Source organism: Enhydra lutris, unplaced genomic scaffold, assembly GCF_002288905.1.
Source record: "Enhydra lutris kenyoni isolate GAN:26980312 unplaced genomic scaffold, ASM228890v2 scaffoldscaffold30, whole genome shotgun sequence".
Taxonomy (NCBI): Eukaryota; Metazoa; Chordata; class Mammalia; order Carnivora; family Mustelidae; genus Enhydra; species Enhydra lutris.
The window spans coordinates 4,218,090-4,239,473 of record NW_019154114.1 but is presented as its reverse complement, the minus strand read 5'-3'; the positions used below and the strand labels follow the sequence as shown (position 1 = coordinate 4,239,473).

Here is a 21,384-nt window from a genome sequence, read left to right as displayed (position 1 = left end):
TCAGGCCTGTGACCCCAGGGTTACCTCTGACTCCACTCCTACATTAGCTACGTAAGTCTTATTAGGGTTGGTCCATTTGTTCCATCTTCCTTGTCCCTTACAATCATTGCCCCTTGAACTTGAGAGGTTCAGCTTACAAAGTACCATCCCCTCCTGCCACTGTCCTACCCTTGAATTTATGATCTCACTGCTGTTCCCTCACTACTCCTGATTCCACTTTTTTTTTTTTTTTATTTGACAGAGAGAGGCGGGGAGCATCAGGCAGAGCAGGCAGAGGGAGAAGCAGGGTCCCCACCGAGTAAGGAGCTTAATGTGGGGCTTGATCCCAGGACCCTGGGATCATGGCCTAAGCAGGAGGGAGATGCTTAACTGACTGAGCCACCCAGGTGCCCCCATTCCCACTTTTTTAGTCTCCCTGTTTTGTGACTCCATAAGAGGCTCCTATGTTCTACAAATGTGCAGATCCCAAACTGTTAACCTGAATGAATCCCACAGCCTCCATCTGAGCAGCATGTTACCCTCAATAAAGAAGCCAAGACATACCAGGGAACCAGTGTTTCTGAGTAATCTCAGTGGCGAGGAAGGCCCACTTTAGGGTACCACTGCAAGACCACTGGGCAAAGCCAGCTGGGGCTAGTTTCCCTGCTGCCGGGCATGGTTACAGCTCCACGTGGACACAAAGGTGTGCCCAGTACATGGTCCACCACCACAGAAATGGAATATTTCTCAAAGGAATCACAACTTACCACTCCAAGAGTGAAGTAGTTAAAAAAGTAGTCATTGCACTTGGATGGAACTTGTTTATGAGGGGAAGGAGAATGAATTTTCATCTGTTGGGAGAAAAATAACAACAAATTAAATCCCAACTGCTTAATATGGTTCTCAGATTAACTAAAAGTCTACAAACTAAGCAAGAGTGTCAAAGTCCCTGCTACTGGTGCTGAATAATGTAGCCAACCACAGATGGGCCCTGGTCTCCCAAGAAAACGCAGGACAATCTGACCAATAGCATCAGGAAAGAGCTTTAAATTTAACTCTTTATCAGTTTTAACAGAACAGGTTCTATGAAAAAATAACAAACAATTTATATTTATTTGATATTAAGTTAATATTGATTTAAAAAGAAGGACGCCTGACTGGCTCTGTCAGTAGAGCATGTGACTCTGGATCTCAGGGCTGTGAGTTCGAGTTCCACCTTTGGAACAGTTTACTTAAAAGGAGACTGCCTATTTGACTTTATGAACACATTTCCCCTACCTTGTCTTCTGACTTATAGAAGACCTTGTGTGGAGAACCAAGCATGCTAAGAACATCTTGGCAGGAATCACCAAAATACACTGAACGTTCAAATACCCGCATCTTGGCATCTGCTAATAGACCAGGTCCACAACCTACAGAGAATAAGGGAAAGGTGGTCAGGTTCCCACCCAGAGCCTGAGATCCTACAACCTAGGGCCAAGGGGGCCCCAAAGAGGCCAATGGCTGAATGTTGCTTTATTATCTCTGGCTGAGAGCAAGCCTGCATGCAAGCAGAAATACCAAGTCACAAGCGCTTACAATGCTACAAGAGATCACAATCTACTTGCAATAATCCCAGAGACGGGCACCTGGGTGGCTCAGTTGGTTAAGCATCCAACTGTTGATTTCGGCTTAAGTCATGATCTCAGGGTCATGAGACTGAGCCCCGAGTCAGGCTCATGCGGGGCATGGAGCCTGCTTGAGATTCTCTTTTTCCATATTCCTCTGTCCCTCTCTAAAAAAACCTTAAAAAAAAAAAAAAGAAAGAAAGAAAAAAAGAAAAGAAAAGAAAAGAAATAATCCCAGAGACTCATTCAATCCCACAAAACTGATGTAGAGCTCCGAAAACTGCATTCATTTCCCTCACCAAATATTCACTTATTGGCCACCAAGGGCTAGACTGTTAGACACTGAAGAAACATGCCGAGCAAAACAAGTGCAGTCCCTGCCCACAATGGAGCTTATGGCGTGAAGATCCCAAACCAGCACCACACAGCCATGTACAATACTCAGCAGCATGGACGCTACGGAAGTATATAATGAGGTGCTATTATCTCTTGTCACTTTCCAGGTCCTGATAAGATATAAGAATTTATGTTAAGAGGGGCTTCTCAATGGTAACCCCCAACCAGAGACTGGACCTCAAGAGTGAAACATCTATTAACCCACTCCCTGATGCTACAAACACTGACAGACCCATTAATACTCAAAACTGACAAACCAGAAAAGTGGGAGGATAAGAAAATCCGATTTGCTAAAAGTTTCTTCTTTGGGAAGAATCTTTAAAACCTGACTCTGTCTAATACATTTTGGAAACAGTTCCAGTTAAACACATACACACAGCAGTAGCTGTGGAACAGCAACAGACACACCAACTCTGTGGATGGGAAGAAAAAGTGTTTTACTTCCCCCCCACCCCACATACAGCCAAGAACGAGAGGAAGACTGCATTTCCTGGTACATAATCACCTTCCCCTAACTCTGCACAGAGCTTTATAGTTGACAAAGCTCTTTCATGTGTAACAATCCATTTGTCATACAGGGAAGACTTCAGGGATCCAACATTTGAAATAAGCTGGTACTGAATTCTTCAACTAACCCAAGAGTCTTTAGCCACAGCACATCTACACCAAGTGGCAAATAAAGGTTGTGTTTAACTAGGTCGTAGGGAAAGCGTAGCCCACATTAACCTCTGTCTATAAATCCTGCTGCTCAGGCAAGCCTGGGTGATCTACTGAACCCACCAAAAGTCCTGTCAAGCTAGACTCTATGCCCAAAGTCTCCAAGTACCGGACACCTGCAAATGTCCAAATGGGGCCACAGGGAAGGCACTCGTCATGTATGAGTCTTCTCTTTTGTCTCACCCTACCTGAAGCCTACCTAGGGGAAAAATACCTTAGTTTTAGGAGACTATTTTAGTTTCTGATTCTCTGGAGTGAATCTTCCTATAAATTATTATGGGGACTGAGAGAGCTGAATTGACTTCCTATCTTAAAAACATCCCAGTAATCCAATCAAGAAATGGGAGGAGGACATGAACAGACATTTCTGCAAAGAAGACATCCAGATGGTCAACAGACACATGAAAAAATGCTCCACATCACTCGGCATCAGGGAAATACAAATCAAAACCACAATGAGATACCACCTCACACCAGTCAGAATGGCTAAAATTAACAAGTCAGGAAATGACAGATGCTGGCGAGGATGCGGAGAAAGGGGAACCCTCCTACACTATTGGTGGGAATGCAAGCTGGTGCAACCACTCTGGAAAACAGTATGAAAATACAACTCAAACAGTTGAAAATAGAGCTACCTTACGACCCAGCAATTGCACTACTCGGTATTTACCCCAAAGATACAAACGTAGTGATCCGAAGGGGCACATGCACCTGAATGTTTATAGCAGCAATGTCCACAATAGCCAAACTATGGAAAGAACCTAGATGTCCATCAACAGATGAATGGATAAAGATGTGGTATATATATACAATGGAATACTATGCAGCCATCAAAAGAAATTAAATCTTGCCATTTGCGATGACGTGGATGGAACTAGAGGGTATTATGCTTAGCGAAATAAGTCAATCGGAGAAAGACAACTATCATATGATCTCCCTGATATGAGGAAGTGGAGATGCAAAGTGGGGGGTTTGGGGGGTAGGAAAAGAATAAATGAAACAAGATGGGATCGGGAGGGAGACAAACCATCAGAGACTCTTAATCTCACAAAACAAACTGAGGGTTGCTGGGGGGAGGGGGGTCGGGAGAGGGTGGTTGGTGAGGGTATGTGCTATAGACATTGGGGAGGGTATGTGTTATGGTGAGTGCTGTGAAGTGTGTAAACCTGGCGATTCACAGACCTGTACCCCTGGGGCTAAAACTACATTATATGTTTATTAAAAAATTAAAACAACAACAACATCCCAGTAGTTATACCCCATAAGGAAATACGTGAGACATGGGTTGGATGAGACAAACTACCTTTCTGGTGCCAAAGGAAACTCTCAATGAGTACTGGATTGGACAGTAATTTGATGAGTCCCTGACTTCAAGTGATTCCCCCACTGACCCTCTGAGATGTGATTGCTCAGGGTGGCAGTCAAAATTGGAGATTCCCCAGCCCTGACAGACTCCTCCTGCTGTCACCTGGGATAACTGTATCATCCTTGACTACCCTGCTGTTTCGAGGTATGATCCTCCCAACAAGAGAGACCCCAAATCACTTGACCGTCTACATCTCAATTCTCAATCTCAAGTCTCTTTAACACTGTAGCTCAAGTGCAACATTCTTTTAAATAGAATTTTCTGCCTTGGCTAGAAAACCACATTTTAAGAAATTTCTAACCTAGAGGTTGTAAACCATCCAATTGTTCAGGAGAGTGAGCTCACAGTTTATATACCAGATTCATCATAGTTAAGAACCAGTGCCCTAAAAACTGATATAAGACCCCAATTTATGAACAAACACTGGCTAGACAATGAGCTCCATGAAGACACAGCTTCTGTGCTGGCTCCCAGGCCAAAGATATGGCCTGTACTACTAAACATGGCCCAAGGTCCACAGTAGCTGAAAGTGGTCACATACAAGTAAATCACAAATGAGGAATGGATCCTGGAGAGACCAGCCACTGAAGGCATCAGGTTTTTGTTCACAGTCAGCAAAACTCATAGCAGAGTCTGGCCAAACCACAATTCAGCAAGTCCCTACCGCCAGCCTACTGAGAACTGGGCATAAAGGGTGGTAAAAGGGATGGGGCACCTGGGTGGCTTAGTCACTTGAGCATCTGACTCTTGGTTTCGGCAGAGGCTGTGATCTCAGGGTTGTGGGAGTGAGCCCTGTGTCCCACTCCATGCTCAGCACGGAGTCTGCTTGAGACTCCCTCTGCCCCTCCCTGCTGCACGCGCTCTCTAAAATGGGTAAATAAATCTTAAAAAAAGGAGGGGGAAAGGGAAGAGCAGATCAGTATCACAGCCAAAAGACACATCTCCAATAAACAGCCTGGGAAGCACTGTAAAACCACATAAGCACACAGAAGGCTTATGCATATGCGAGGGGGAAGCAAGGCTACTGTCATTTATTAAGATTTGCTAATGATAAAACTGTGTCTTGTCCCTTCACAAATCTAAAGGAAAGCTTTAACCATAAATATCTCCGTTGTCTTGTAAAAATTATCTCTAAGCATGTGGGATTTTAGACTGTCTCAACATGGATATAATGGAGAATCCAACACCCCAAGGCCAGTAACTGACCTGCAGCAAGTAGCCGAAGTCGTAAACCTGAGGGTCCAGTTCCATCTCGAAGAACATCCACACTCTCAGCATACACATTGCCAAGGAAACAGCTCAGGGGCATCACGGGAGCCCTGGAGGCAGGCACAGAATGAGCAGAGGCTTTGCCCTCCCTCCCAGGGAGCCCATGGCCCAAGAAGTTTGTGCTCCCCACGCATACTTTGTATCCTGTAGGCTGTTTCCACTGTAGATGTACATTCGTTTCACAGTTGCCCCATGGGGTATCTGGAGAGAAGCTAGGCCATGGGCAAAATTGGGCTGCAAACACAGGACAAAGTTTTACTAAGAGCACAACGCAGCCCATGGGAGCCAGGCCTCACAGGCCAGGTCAAAGCACACAGTCAAACCTGGTTCCAGGTCAATCAACTCACCCCATGCATACAGGTTCATCTTTAATTTTACTTAGTTTTTCTTTCCCTCATCAAGAAAAAATTACAGGAATGCTTTCTTTAATAAAATGTAAGCTTTACAAACATCTATCATTTCATGACCCTAAGGATGTTGTTACCTAAAGATGAATGAAACATTTTGCTAAAAGCAATAGATAACTGAAAATCCAGAAGGGTCTCTCAAACTCTAGGCCACTGAAAAAAAAGAACAGTGATTTGGACCTTAAAGCAAGGCACAACTGAATTTCTCTCTGAAAAGTGAGCCTGACCTCACTCTGCAGTGGGAAGGGCCCTATTCCTGGGAATGCCAGTTTGGGCTTTGTTCTTGCTATCAATCCCACCCACTGTACCCATCTTGGCCTTTGAAGACCTCAGAGATGAGGAAACTAAAGAAAGGCTACCTATCCAGCTTCCCCAGTAGCATCATCTGCTGTATTACCTGGATACTGGGTGACAAATACCAGAGGAAGGGAAGGGCTAACCTCGTACTTGGGAGCCTCGGTCCATGAGTCTAACTGAAAAGAGAAAGACAGTCCTCTGAAGTTGAGGTGGAAGAGCTGCTCAGCGGAGTTGTACACTGTGGGAATGGGGAAGAGAAAATGACATGGTTGAATGGCATCAGGAGATGTGAACACAAACAAGCTCGGCAACACCTTCCTTGTGTTTGATTCCCAAACTGGCCTACTAGGCTGAAAACAAGGGGGAGGAGCTTTCCTTCACACCCAACTATCAACCCTTAAATTCTACAGCAACCTGGCTTCGGGGGGCACTGGGGATGGTGCCACTGGCCAGGCTTATCATTACGAGCTGCGACAGAGGATGAGAGGAATCAGACAGACTTGGCTTACCTCCAGGATGGGTTGCACCGAAAGACTGGTCAATCTGCTCAATGGTGGGAGCTATGGCCTGAGAGTTGAAGTGCACTCCACTGAAAAACAAAGATGCTTCTCAAATCCCTAAAAATGGTGGCTGGAATAGTTACTCTTAAAACACAGGCAGGCGAGTTTACAAGTACGCCAAAACACAAGTTTAATTAAAGAACTTTTAAGTGAGGGATAATTAATGAAGTCAGAACAAGTCAAGTCTCCTGAGGCTGACAGAAAGAATAGATCCTTAGGGCCTCCCAAGACATGTGTGGTCCTCAGGCAGTTTAGAAGGAAATTCAGTCTTAGCCCCATGGCATTTGCACTTGGATGAAGAGTGGCCACAGGAACAGAAAGTGTTAATGTGCTTTCCTAGGATGCCTACTAATAGTTTGGCTTGAAAAGGAACTTTCTTAAAAGGGGATAAACATCTTAAAAGAACAGTACAGCCAAGCAAGGCAGCTTATTTTCTTTCTTTCTTTCTTTTCTTCCTTCCTTCCTAAGATTTACTTATTTGAGAGAGAGAGAGACAGAGCAAGCAGGGAGGGGCAGAGAAAGAAAGAATGTGAAGCAGAATCCATTCTGAATACAGAGCTCCACATGGGACCCTAAGATCATGACCTGAGCTGAAACCAAGAGTCCAGTGCTTAACTGACTGAGCCACCCAGGTGCCCCAAGCAGCTTGTTTTCTTAAAAGCCAGCACTCAAGGACTGGGTGAATGGTGGGGTGGGGTGGGGGGGAACATGGAACCCATGCAAAGGGGAAACACCTGATGGGGAGGGGCTTGGGAATGAAGAGGAGCACGTGATTTCCGATGATGAGCATGAAGATATGGCATGTATGACTTTAAGAACAAGTTTAAAGGTTAAGAATATTTTTTAAGGGCACTTGCATGGCTCAGTCAGTTGAGTGTCTGCCTTTAGCTCACGTCATGATCCCGGGGTCCTGGGACCGAGCCCTGCATTGGGCCCTTTGCTCAGTGGGGAGCCTTCTTCTCCCTCTCCCTGCTGCTCCCCCTGCTTGTGTTCTGTCTCTTTGTCAAATAAATAAATAAAATATTTTTTAAAAAGAACATATTTTTTTAAATCAGCATAACTTGTGGAATAACTCTATTTTTCTTAAAGATTTATTTACTCACTTGGCAGGGGGCAGAGGGAGAGGAAGAGAGAGTCTCTGCTAAAGCAGACTCCACATTCATGGCTTAATCCCATAACCCTGACACCACGACCTGAGCTAAACAAAGAGTTGGATGCTCAAGCGACTGCGGCACCCAGGCACTCTAGAACACCTCTTTTTAAACCAGGCATGGTGCTATATGCTTTGCCAGCAGTGTCTCATGTCATCTTCCTAACCTAGCAGCCACATTACTGGCTTCATTCCTCTGATGGGAAAACAAGCTCAGAGAGGTTAAATGACTCTCCAAGGTCACAGAGGTAACAGAATGATGAACGCAGGGCAGGCTGACCCTGGACCCCATGCTTTTACTCACCACTAACTCTTAAGAGGGAAAAGAGAAGCTGGACCTTGAGGTACAAAGGCTCCAACAGAACTGAAAGACAAAAAGAATCTGCAGGGGCCAGTGCTGTTACACATTTGCTTTATCTACTTCTCTACTGGTAAATGCTGCTTGAGCCAGCCCCAGGAAGTGGGCCCTTTCATGCTCCCACAAAGGAGAGGGAAGCCTGTTAAAGAAGCTTACTATATGGAGTATTCTGGACGCTAGCACAGTGTCTTGCCATAATGGGAGTTCAAATATTTGTTTTAGGATATAGGTTATTCCCATTTTCCTTCTAAAAAGCAGATTTTGGGGGCCCTTGGGTGGCTCAGTTGGCTGAGCGTCCAACTCTTAGTTTTGGTTCGGGTCGTGATCTTGAGCCTCACGGCGGGTTCCATGCTCTGTGTAGAGTCTGCTGCTCTCTTTCCCTCTGCCCCTCTCCCATCACATGTGCTTGCTCTCTCAAATAAATAAATACAATCTGAAAGAGAGAGAGAGAGAGAGGAAGGAAGGAAGGACAGAAGGGAGGGAGGAAGGGAGGAACGGGGAAAAAAAGGGAAAAAGGGGTGCCTGGGTGGCACAGTTGGTTAAGCATCTGATTCTTCGTTTTGGCTCAGGTCATGATCTCAGGCCTGTGAGATCGAGCCCTGGGTCGGGCTCAACTCTCAGTATAGGGTCTGCTTAGGTCTCTCTGTCTCTCTCTCTTCTGCCCCTCCCCACTGCATGCACTCTCTCTCTAAAATAAGTAAATCTTGGGGCACCTGGGTGGCTCAGTGGGTTAAAGCCTCTGCCTTCGGCTCAGGTCATGATCTCAAGGCCCTGGGATTGAGTCCCACACATCAGGCTCTCTGTTCGGTGGGAAGCCTGCTTCCCCTTCTCTCTCTGCCTGCCTCTCTGCTTACTTGTGACCTCTGTCTGTCAAATAAATAAATAAAATCTTAAGAAAAAAAAAGTAAATTTTTTAAATTTATTTTTAAAAAGATTTTAATTATCTATCTGACAGAGAGAGAGAGAGCAATTACAAGCAGGGAGAGTGGGAGAGGGAGAGGCAGGCTTCCCACCTGAGCCACACAGGCACCTCAACAAATCTTTAAAAAAAAAAAAAAAAGAAAAGGTAGATTCTTGGCCCCCAAACAGCAGTCCCTTTGGCATTCTCTTTAGCATTCACAGGCTTTGGAGTCAGACCTATGGGGGGTGGGGGGTTGGCAGCTGTGACCCATAAGACAGTCTCATCACCTCTGAGCTGAGGTCCTGCTTTATTGTGAGGATTAAATGAGCTGACATATATGAGAAATGTTTTAAACACAGCATGTCCTTAACAAGGTTTCCTTCTCTTCCCCGGAAAGCTGAGTAGGTTTGGAGGCTGCCTGAGGAAATCATGGCACTAGGCTGTAATCTTAGAACCACTATGGATGGGAATCCTTTACTAACTTAATGAGGGTAATTGATAAACTCCATTTGTACCAATCCTGTGACAGATACCAGCAGGGAAGTAAACTTACCAATATTTTAACTTTACTTTAGTCAAGTCATATACTTCAATCACCTATAAAAAAAAAAAAGTCAAATGTTTAAGCATTGATAATGCTCTGCAATTGAAAAAGATTGACTAAAAAGACATTTATAGAGGGACGCCTGGCTGGCTCAGTTGGTAGGACCTGTGACTCTTGATCTTCGGGTATAGTGTGAGCCCCTTGTTGTGTGTAGAGATCACTTAAAAATCTTTAAAAAAAAAGACATTTACAGCATAGTGAAGAGAAAAAAAATCTATCACTAGCTAGAATTCTCCTGAAGTACCACATATTATGTTTTGTTCTCATTTTTAAATCTGGAGGAAAAACCATACCAAACACACAGCATAACCTCTCCTTTTCCTTCTTCCAGTGATCATTCAACAGATGTCCACGGATGCTGTGGGTCAAGGTTCCTCTATCTAATCTACTACTGGGTCATACAAAGGACTGCACATATAAAACCATGAAACCCTCCACAGAAACAAAAAATGTAGCTTAAAGGTTAAAGCTGTACCTTTGGATACTAAGCCCTCTGCCTTCTATCTCACACTTTGCTGCATTAGTAAGACCCCGAATCAAATCACTTTAAAACACTTTAAAAGCTTTAAAACACTTAGTTTACAAAACAAAAAGTTGGGGGAGGTCTATCCTGCTGGAAAAGAAGTCATATTACATTAGGTTAGGACATGTATGACAATATTCATACATAAATCTCTCTCTACTGAAGGGCACCTGAAGAACCTCAAGACCCTTGTGTCATGTCAAGGGGTTCAGCCTTGGATTAAATGCCAAGAACTCAGAGCAGAGACAAAAGTACTGAATGCTCGGTCACTAGTGGAGCCAAGTTAATGAGCACTATGGAGTCTATGCCATTGGTGTCAGGGGCTTGGGAGCCAGAAGCAAGGCTGGCTGGGGCCTGGAGAACCAGCTACTATCCTCCAGTTGGGAGTCCTGGCCTTCCCTGTGGAGGAACAAGCACAGCTGGTTCAATGTCCGCCTGTCCTGAGGGCCTCAAACTAGAAGGGGCTATGGGGTCCTGTGTGTAAAAGCATCTGGCACTGCCACAGAAAACGAGACATAACAGGCAGTTTACTCCTGGCCAGACCTTATCCCTAACTTATCCCCAACTTTGTTTCATGATCCTAACCCCGAACCACAAGCTGGGCACCTCTTCATTATAATGCAGCTATTCGGATCCTACCTGCAGCTAAGAGTAACTCCCTCTGCTGGGCTGTCATAGCACTTCAACCAACTTTTTCCTACATTACTTGCATATACTGTTCACCAGGCCCACAAAATTAAGCCCTTGAGGCTTGCCTTATTAGTTCACACAGGAAAGGTACTTAAAATGTCAGGCAAGTCTGACTGTCAGGAAGCTAGCTACAGGCAATATGAAGCTAGAAAGCATGAAAAGAGGTGCCCTTAGAGGTCATACAAGGAAGGACAGGGGAACAGCTGTGATTCATAAGATACCTAGTGTCCCCTTCAGAAAGCCTGTATTGTGCCAAACTGGTATGCCATTTCACCAAGGCCAAGGCCCCACGCTGGCAGAAAGCCTCAACCTTTAGCCAGAAGCCGTGCTTATCTAGCAGAAGCAGGCACCCTGCCTCCCTGATTGCCATCCCTGAAGCTGGCCAATGACCCAAAACTCATGCTGTGGGGGTAGGTCTCGAGGATATTCCTTCTGTGTCACTGTCACCCACCTACCAATAATCCAAACCAACATTCTGGGTGTTTCAACCCTGCCCACCTACTGGGAGAGCAGTAGACCAGAATTAATTACAGGGCCTATGTAGGATAGCACTTGTGGCATGAGACCCATCTTCGAGTCCTTCATGTCACCAGGAGAATCAACAAGCAGATTTGGCCCATGGAGCTTGCCGGGCCACGGGAACAAGCAACTGGGGAAGTCTGAAGTCCATGATTTACCACCATCTGGGCTGGAAAAGGTCTTGATTTCCCCAAAGAAGCCATGACAGCAGCCAAGCAGGAAAAGCAAAGAGAGGTAGCTGTAAAGGTTGAAATTTGGGAAGCCTCATCCCACAGGGCAGTCAAGGCATCAGGGAGATATGGATTCTTAAATACTCAGCTGGAAGGGCGGGCAGAAGGGGTAGGTCAAACCTGATGCTGACCAAGGGCACCTGAGAATTGCTTCCCCAGTTTCCAGAGGCTCTGACAGGGCCCCAGCCCCCTCCCTCATTTCACAGGGACTTCACAGAAAGCAGAAGAGAAGGTTCTACTTATTGCCTTTCCCATTCAAATGTATTCCCATTCCTCACAGTTCTCCGTAGTGTGCTCACACAGTTTTCTTCAGCTTTTATCACATTTATTTCCCATACCCCTCCACAAAAGCTAAGTCATTTCTATTCCTGATTTCTATGCCACCACACACTGGTAATTTAGGGTCAAAAGCTTAGCAGAGCACACATCCTCTGTCCCTCTATTATCTCACTGGTAAACAGTATTCCTCACAAGCTTGTTAAGTTAGAAATGTATGGGAAGCACTTAGCCACGTGCCTAACCTGTACCAAGTATTCACTAAATACATGACACCATCCTCACCAGGCTGTGATTCTATGATGGGCTGCCTAGCCATCCCCCTCTTTTGTCCATTTAGGTTATTTCTGGCCTTTTATTACTACGCTCAAGTCCTGCTACATAGGCAACATATGTAAAGGTAACATTACTTCCCCATAATCTTTTTGGGTTATGTTTCCTAAAGTGGACTTACCAATCTGAGACAAATAATTCTTTGTAAAGATGTTTCTATATTATTTTCCCCCCAATTTGTAATGAAGCCACACTAATGACCATCCTCTTTCCTTTCCCACTGTGAAACTTCTGGTCAGTGAAGGCAGGATGACTGAGTACACAAGGAGAGGCAAGGTAGTTGTGGGGCTAAGAATATTCACATTTACTTTCTGATAAAACCATCATAAACGATGCATTCTCATTTAATGTACAGATTCCTTTTCCACATTCTGTCTTGTCTCCTTAGCAGCTCACTTGTGTTAGGATGATGAGAACTAGGAAGTGCCCAAGTCTTTTGGAAAGGCACAACCTAACCAGGATAACCGCTCTGGTATGCCACTGCCCAGAGCCACATTCAACCTTGTGACTCTGAGGCATGAGTCTGGTGCCACATGACTAATCTGTGAAGCTCAAGCATTTGTAAATAGTGTATTAAAAACATCCTGGACTGAAAACAGGTGTTAGTAAACTGCCCTTGAACAGCAATTAAGACAAACCCTACACACCACTGAGTTGTTTGTTTACATATCCTGAAGGGGTTAAAGAATCAACTCATTGCTGGTGGTACCAAGCCCTAAGCCCCAGCATTTCAGGAAGAAGAGTTCCATTTTTCATCTTCTAAATCATACTGTCTGATCCAAGAATAAAGTAAAACAAGATACAAAAACAAGTCTTTAGGTCCTATTCTGCAGTTAGGTCCCATTTTTAGTATCCCTTTTAAGATCTGGAATAATGTGTGCCAGATAGTTAGCTCTTCTCTCGCTTTCCTTAAGCTGAATAACTTAAGTCCCGTCCCCATAGCATATTCCCCAAATCTTCAACACTTTTTCCCTTTCACCTCTGGAGCCTGGAATTGGAGTCCTTCCCAGCCTCTTTCCAACCACCCCAGCCCCTCTTTTTAGGGGAACAGGCACAGCTTCAGTCCCCTAGACTGTGGTAGACTGAATCACAGGAGTCTACTCCGACTCATTAGTTTCAGAAACATCCCACAATAGCACCTATTAATCAGCCTGACAGGCAACTTTAGTTGTCATTCATAGTTACCTTAAGTCTCTGATTGAAAGCATCAAACAGCAGTTTGATCCCGTCCTGAGTCAGGTTAAGGATGAGGTCATGGCTTAGAGGAGACTGAAAAACAAAAAATAAAGCACACCGAACAATTTACACTACTGAAAACCTTGCAAATCCAAATGCAATGCACAGGGATTATGGAAGTGCAGAGAGCCCCTCCCTCACCCAACTAACAAACTGTTGTGTAAATGCAGTGTCCTCTGCTTCCAGTCTGAAGCTGCTGCTTCCTAATACTGGATGAAAAGAGCCTCTTTCTTCTAGGCTTTGAGCAGTAATACCTAAGGGAAAGGGCCAAGATTTTATGTGAATATACAGGCCATTTTTTTTTTTTTTTTGAAGGTCCGGGGTCCACATCTATACAGCCTGGGTTTATCTATCAAACCCACAGAGCAATCAGTGAGGTACACAGGCCAGGTAAAAGGGCCTTGCTATGACTCAAATCTGTCAGGTGATGTTCAATGCATGTCAGCTGAACCTATGTCCATTCACTTCCAGGCTGTTTGTGCCATCCACAGGAAATACGTTCTATACTTTGACTTCTTTAAGCCATATTCCAAGACAAAGAAATACCTTGTGCTGTTTATATATGAAATAACACCTTACTCTTTCTTTCCCTCACCCCACCATCCCATATCACATGTGCTTCCTTCTGAAAAGCCCAAATCTAAGATCTAAGGAGTCGTATTTCTATATTTGCCCCTTCTGAGTCCTGGGGGAAGGCGAGTAGCAGCACAAAGCAGTGGACAGAGCCGGCCTTGAGTACTGGTTAGCTGGTGACCTTAAGTGACTCTCAACACTTCTCTGAGCTCTAGTTTCTTCATGGGAATACCATCATCCCTTCCCCCCAGGGCTGTTGTGGGAACAGAGATAGTAGGTCTAGACAGCAGGAGACAGGGCACCAAGCACAGCACTTAGCATACAGCACTCTTTCATCAATTCTGCATCACCACCCTGCTTCTGCCCCAATGCGATCAATTCAAGGTCTTGACATCTGAAGCCATTTCAGAGCCCTGAAGCAAGCTGTCCAGCAGAAAAAAACCCCCAACATCCAAAACCTTGCCCCTCTTCTAAACTGGCACACAGCCCTCAAAAGAGTTTAGAAGTTTTTTTAATAGAGCCTCCCAAGGTAGGCACAATGAATGACGGAAGTGTGGCTGTCAGAGACAGATATGTAGGCAGCAAGGCCAGGTGTCACTGGCGTCCGCCTCACTGTGAAAGTTCTCTCCAGGGACGCCTGGGTGGCTCAGTCGGTTAAGCGTCTGCCTTTGGCTCAGGTTGTGATCCTAGGGTCCTGGGATCGAGCCCCACCTTGGGCTGCCTGTTCAGTGGAGAGCCTGCTTCTCCCTCTTCCTCTGTCACTCTTTAAAACAAATCTTGTAAAGCAAAGCAAAGAAAATAAAAGAAAAAAAAAAATCTCTCCAAAGAGCCTTCTGTGATTAGCTCAGACTGTTTGTCCCCTTCTACCCCAATGATCTTCACAAGGTAGCAGGCCCAGTTGGCACCACCATGCCTGGCAAACTAGAAGAAAGAATGTTGTAATTTTCCAGGAGGCATGTATGAATGTCTAAAACCATCAGGTGTCAATCAAGATAATACAAAAATGAACCCTGACCTTGGGTCACTTATTCTCAACCCAGAACACATTTCTGAGAGGGCTACTCCATGGCAGTAAGCAGGATGAAGCAGTATTATAGCATCCTTCAAGATCCTTGCTTGGAGGAGGAATGATGGGAGGATCTCAATTTTCTTACACTCTCCCAAGATCTGATCATTTTTCTCCCAACACCGTTACAATTCAGGACATAACTAATTTTCAAAAGCAAGCAATTTATCCTCACAACCATTATTTTATTAGTATTTTATATCTCCAGAACCAAAGTATACCTTTACCATATGATGTTTAAGCAGTCCCTTCCAGTGACCCAGAACTATACAGTCCTCCACATGAAAGAGTTTAGTAAAGCTGTTCACTCTTAGTTAATGCTTTTCCCCCTAAGAAAGATAGGACCTACTTGATATACACATTTAATTTCCAAGGTGTGATATGCTAGAGATAAGAAGATATTTCTGGGGGTGCCTGGGTGGCTCAGTGGGTTAAAGCCTCTGCCTTCGGCTCGGGTCATGATCCCAGGGTCCTGGGATCGAGCCCCGCATCAGGCTCTCTGCTCGGCAGGGAGCCTGCTTCCTCCTCTCTCTCTGCCTGCCTCTCTGCCTACTTGTGATCTCTGTCAAATAAATAAATAAAAATCTTTTTTTTTTTTTTTTTTTTTTATTTCTTTGACAGAGAGAGATCACAAGTAGACAGAGAGAGGGAGGGAAGCAGGCTCCCCGCTGAGCAGAAAGCCCGATGCGGGACTCGATCCCAGGACCCTGAGATCATGACCCGAGCCGAAGGCAGTGGCTTAACCCACTGAGCCACCCAGGCGCCCCAATAAATAAAAATCTTTAAAAAAAAATGAATTAAACCTATTTTCAAATGCATCTAATTTGGGGGTGCTCAAATCTGATTTAACTGAATATGCAGGAGTTATATGCTCAAGAAGCAAGCCTATTATCCCTGTTTGGATGGTTGCTAATTGTCATGAGTAATTCCCTCATGGTCTAACACTGAAAGTCAGAGTAGGTTAGCGATCATCTGAGAGCGATAAAGAGGAAAAGTCACCATCCTTCACTTTATAAATGAGAAAACACTGACACTGTGGCTCAAGGAACCCCTTGGCCCACTCTTAGAAGTCCCTTGTTCCATGGTAGGCACCACAAGAATATCTAAGCTCTTGCTTGGAGATTATGCATTCCCTGTCTCAGGAAGACCCTTTCTATAGGGTCTCTCTCATGAGGCTGCAAGAGGAGTATTGCACTGCAGAGTGTAATGACTAGACATTGATGAGAGGCTCAACCTTGACACTAGGCCAAACCGGACAGCCTCACAGAATCTCATTCACTTCTAATCCACAACATTCCTCACGTCAAAAATAAACGGTCATGTGTTTTAGGATCTGAAACTAATTAGAACAAAGGGAACTAAAATGATCAAAACGGTACTCTGAAGGTCTCAGAGAAGTGAGTGAGGACACCCTGCAGCATGTATAGGCTCAAAACTATTTATTCCCTGGGGTGCCTGGGTGGCTCAGTCCATTAAGCATCTGCCTTCAGCTCAGGTCATGATCCTAGGGTCCTGGGATCGAGTCCTGCATCAGGCTCCCTGCTCAGCGAGGAGGCTGCTTCTCCCTCTGCCACTCCTGCTGCTTGTGCTCTCTCTGTCAAATAAATAAAATACTTAAAAAACCAAAACAATACAAAACATCTTTATTCCCTGAAATTTGTGACACATGGGGTACCATAAAGGTTGCTCCACACAGCAATACATGGTCTGTGTCACAGAAGACTCACAGGTTTCAGAGAGTTCAGTAGAAGGTAGATTGTATTTTTAGAGCGATAAATAATCTTATTTCTAAAAGCCCATAAAAAATAGTCTCTAACTACGTATAAAACCAAGCACAAAAAATCCTGATGATCAGAAAGTACTCTGGTGTAACATATACATTCTTTCTGGAAATGGAAAAGGTCTTTGTAGATACATGTAACATTTTACAATAGGGGTTAATTCCTGGCACAACTGACCAACATTTGATAGAGACCACCATAAATCAGACCAAAAAAAGCAAAATATGAACTATGTCCATTAATTTGGAGCCAATATTTTGATATATGATCTCATGTATCAGATCATTCTCACTAAAGTAGTGAGCTACACCTGCTTCTTTTCAAGTCTGGAGTGCTCTGCTGGTTAGAAATTTGTATTCAACAACTTTGAATACAAACCAATCAACAGAGCAGAAAAGATTATTTTAAATAAAAAAGTGGAAGACAAGCACCCTAGAAGACAAGACAGTCCCAGAGGTGACCTCCCACTGAAATGTCCCTGTCTAAGGACCAGTTGGTAAGTCAAAACACATAAAAAAAAATAGCAGTTATTATTGCTCTTCCAAACCTGGCAGCACTAGATTATCAATATGAAAAGTTTCAGAATTGAAGAAAATGTACTTGGTAACTGACTAGTGCTAGAGATTCTCCCATTCAAACGCAATGACCAAGCAATCTCTGCCAGTCTGCCTCTCCCAGACCATCAGCCTCTGGAGGTGACTCAATGATGAGGAATGCTATTTCAGTAAACAAAGCAGCTACCACTCACCTGTTCACTGTAGAGAACCTGGACATTTTTGATGATGCGACAGTGCTTCTGAAGAATGGCTACTGCCTGAGCCAGAGGCATTCCTGAAATAAAGCAAGGACACCTGTGTGGTTACTTGGGCTATCCATTTACTGACATCTATCCTCATAATAGGCATCAGTCCCTGCAGTAAAGCCTGGGATGGGAGGTGGGGGCCACCAAGGTCTATAAACATATGAGTAAATAAAAGTTCAGTAAGCAGCAAGGGCTAGAATAAAGTTAGCAGCAAGCACTAAGGGAACAACTGGGTTGTATAAGGGGAGGGAGTGAATATACAAAAGAGATTCCTGGAAATGAGAAGTACTGCACTGATCCCAAGCAGGAAAAGGACTCAGAGAAGGCAAAGTCAACATGAACTAAAGAACAATGAGAAAAGTACAGACTGCATGACTTGCTTTGGAGACCAAGGTTCTGGTTCTCATTCTACCATGAATTACATATAACCTAGGGCAGGTTCCTTCATCTCTTTCTTTCTGGCATGTTTCCTCATCTCTCAAATGAAGAGTCTGCAGAAGCACATGACTTGTAAGGGCTCATTTAAAAAGTTAAAAATCACACATCTATCAGAACCAACTTATTTTACTAAGGGTTTCACTGGATCCTTACTTATCAACCCACAAATCCTCTAAGTCTTAATACTTGATTTTTTAACTCATGGCCCATTATAAACAAATTTATATATGCCAATTTAAGAAATCCAAATCCCAACAATATCTCCAAGATCCCAAGGACTACCAAAAAGTAAGTTTTCAGAGTCCATTATATTTCAAACAAGAAGAAACTTACAGAGAGACAATCCAAAACAAGTCCCAGACAAAATCCAAAATCAAGACTCACAGTTTTATGAATCCAAGGACAGTGTGTGTTATTCACCATTCTCTTGATCCCCAGCACCCAGCACAGGGTTGACCACATAGTGGCTATTGGATAAATATTTATTCAGCCATGCTGATGTACAATGGAGTAGGTAGTAAGAGAAAGGGAGAAGGAGGGACCACCATATGACCTCAGGTAAACACAGTGGCTCACATTCAAGATCAGTTTCCTCTGATTCCAGGAGAGATGTGCAGAAAAGACCTTATATACAAATAATAGATGGTTATAAAAACACATGGTCTATCTATATTTAAACAATGATCTAACCTTGCCTTCACTTGATGGTCCATTCTACCGTTTGAAGAAAGTTAGAGGAAACCAGACCTTAACATAAGGCACTTTCCAGCCTTCTATAATATAGAACCTGGTACAAAGTAAAGGCTTAATAAATGTTTGTTGAAAATATGAACAAACTGCACACATCACTCAGCTCTGCCATTCCTGAAATGGAGGAGCATCTACACTGTCTCTCCCAAAAGGAGTGGGAAAACATCCATGTGTTAGGTTCCCACTTAGGTGCTGAGGAACAGAAGGCCACATGGCTTCTCTGGCCCACATGGCATAAATCAGTTTCTCAAGAGAGGATTCTTTTCCAATTAACCACATCAAATCCATAGCCTTGGAATCCTTGGGTCCTCAGGTCCTGAGTCACTTGGGGAGGAACTCATCTGGAAGAGACAAAGCAGCTACAACGGCCAGTTGTCACACAGCTATTGATAAAGGAAGGCTAAAAAAGTTCTCTAAAGGGAACCAAACATATGTACAGCAAAGAAACTAGAGCACTGTCCTACTTCTAACAGAGCTACCTAGCCTAAGAAAGGGTATGTCAGGGTGCCTGGGTGGCTCAGTGGGTTAAAGCCTCTGCCTTCGGCTCAGGTCATGATCCCAGGGTCCTGGGATCGAGCCCCGCGTCAGGCTCTCTGCTCAGCAGGGAGCCTGCTTCCTCCTCTCTCTCTCTCTCTGCCTGCCTCTCTGCCTACTTGTGATCTCTGCCTGTCAAATAAATAAATAAAATCTTTAAAAAAAAAAAAAAAAGAAAGGGTATGTCAACCTTCTAAACTGTATACATCCTATGTTTTATAGATCTCATCATTTACCTTATAACCTTTCAAGAGTTTCCCATTACAGGGCAATAAAACTCAAACAACATGCCATCACCTAAAGTTCTTGAATATTCTGGATCTTGTCCACCTCCATCTTTCTTTCCACTGCTCATCGTGCCTCCCTTTGTTCCCAGCACATGTCAAACTCTTTCCTACCTTATGTCTCTGTGCTAGCTCAGACTCTGCTGGAATGTTCTTCCCATAGTTGGTTTCTTCTCATTCTTCAGCTCTTGACTCTCATCTCACTTCCCCAACTGCCTTATCTAATAAAGCCTCCCATTCAGTTTATTTATCTGTTAGTCTCCTCTATACCTCGAGGAGAGAACCACTATCTATACTATCTATCTTACTCACTGCTATATCCCCAGCACCCAGTCACTGTGCCTGGCACAAAGTAGGTGGTCCCATGTGTTTGTTGAACTTTGATTGAGTGAAACAAAGCAATTAGGGGACATGTAAATCCTGTACCATAGACCCTAGTGACCACTCTCTCTCCAAGCACTCTCATCCTGCCTCTACACACACACACAGTCTTTCCTGCTGTTCCCCTAACTTTCCCAGGTCTCTATGATGGGCAATGTTTCCTTCTGCCTATCCCTCATTCACTCATCCAACCAACCACCTGGTTTCTGACTCACATCTCAATCTGTTTTCTATATAAATCTAAAGGCAAATAAAAAGTAGACAGATTGGGACGCCTGGGTGGCTCAGTTGGTTGGGCGGCTGCCTTCGGCTCGGGTCATGATCCCAGCATCCTGGGATCGAGTCCCACATCGGGCTCCTTGCTCATCAGGGAGCCTGCTTCTCCCTCTGCCTCTGCCTGCCATTCTGTCTGCCTGTGCTCGCTCTCTCTCCCTCTCTCTCTCTGACAAATAAATAAATAAAATCTTAAAAAAAAAAAAAGTAGACAGATTAACAGTAACTCTTCATCATCTTTTCAGTCTCAGTTCTCCACTGTATTCTGGTCTTAATACCTCTAATATCTACCCAATCACTCAAGCCAGAAGCCTCTAGATTCCTTTTCTACCTCCCCAAATCTACTCTCTTTCTTCCTAAACCCATGTCCACAACACACTTCACTGACCCCATGTTCCACTTCACCTTCTTTTCCCTTGGACCCCAAAGTCCTTGGTAGTAACCCAGGCAGCTACCACTATAGAGCACTGGGAATTTGGAAAACCCATTTTTTCTTCCATTAGTATATCACGCTCTAATTATAATACCAAACTGGTTATAGTTCCCTATACACACAATCTTTCCCACTGTTTCATTTTGTTTTGAATTTGACTGGAAAATTCCTATCTATAGAGACATTGTAGAGAGAAACCTGGCAGATTTCTGATTGGGTTTTCCTGGTGCTCACTGGCTCCAGGAATGGTACTGACTACTGTAAGTAGAAAAAAAGCCCTCCCTGAATCTCCAGGTCAGGTCAAGTCTTTTCTCCCCTTCCAAAGCACCTTATACAACCTCTACCTCATTTTAATAAAATGTACTATTGCTGTAACCCTTCCCTCACACGAAACTCTTCAGGGCACATGACCATTTCTTATTCACTTTTTGATGTTTGTAAGCAGAGTCCACAGAGGTATATATGCTGCCTTCAATGGAGTGAGCCTTCAGCTTCTCTAGAACAATTTAGACACATGCACCCACACCAATACATTCTCCAAGTCTTACTGAAAACATTCTAAGTTTGTACTGCCTTTATTCACTCACTAGTCAAGCCATCAGTGGCATTTTCAGCGATTCCTCTTTGCCTAGGTTTTCCTGTCCCTGTGTT

The 21,384-nt window shown here is 44.1% G+C and overlaps 1 protein-coding gene across 2 annotated transcripts in view; it reads right to left on the bottom strand.

Moving 5' to 3' along the window:
- Positions 1-21,384, bottom strand: part of LOC111152825 (chromosome unknown C16orf70 homolog) — a 28,744-nt gene that overhangs the window by 4,661 nt on the left and 2,699 nt on the right. Inside the window, exons 3-11 of one of the 2 annotated variants that reach the window (XM_022511485.1) lie at positions 17,587-17,669; positions 13,368-13,451; positions 9,561-9,604; positions 6,548-6,627; positions 6,182-6,276; positions 5,471-5,568; positions 5,272-5,384; positions 1,258-1,391; positions 747-830 (exon numbers count right to left, since the gene is read on the bottom strand). In XM_022511485.1, the coding sequence (XP_022367193.1) occupies positions 747-830; positions 1,258-1,391; positions 5,272-5,384; positions 5,471-5,568; positions 6,182-6,276; positions 6,548-6,627; positions 9,561-9,604; positions 13,368-13,451; positions 17,587-17,669 (815 nt within the window). The remainder of the gene's footprint in view (positions 1-746; positions 831-1,257; positions 1,392-5,271; positions 5,385-5,470; positions 5,569-6,181; positions 6,277-6,547; positions 6,628-9,560; positions 9,605-13,367; positions 13,452-17,586; positions 17,670-21,384) is intronic. The other variant, XM_022511487.1, reaches the window with a different exon arrangement.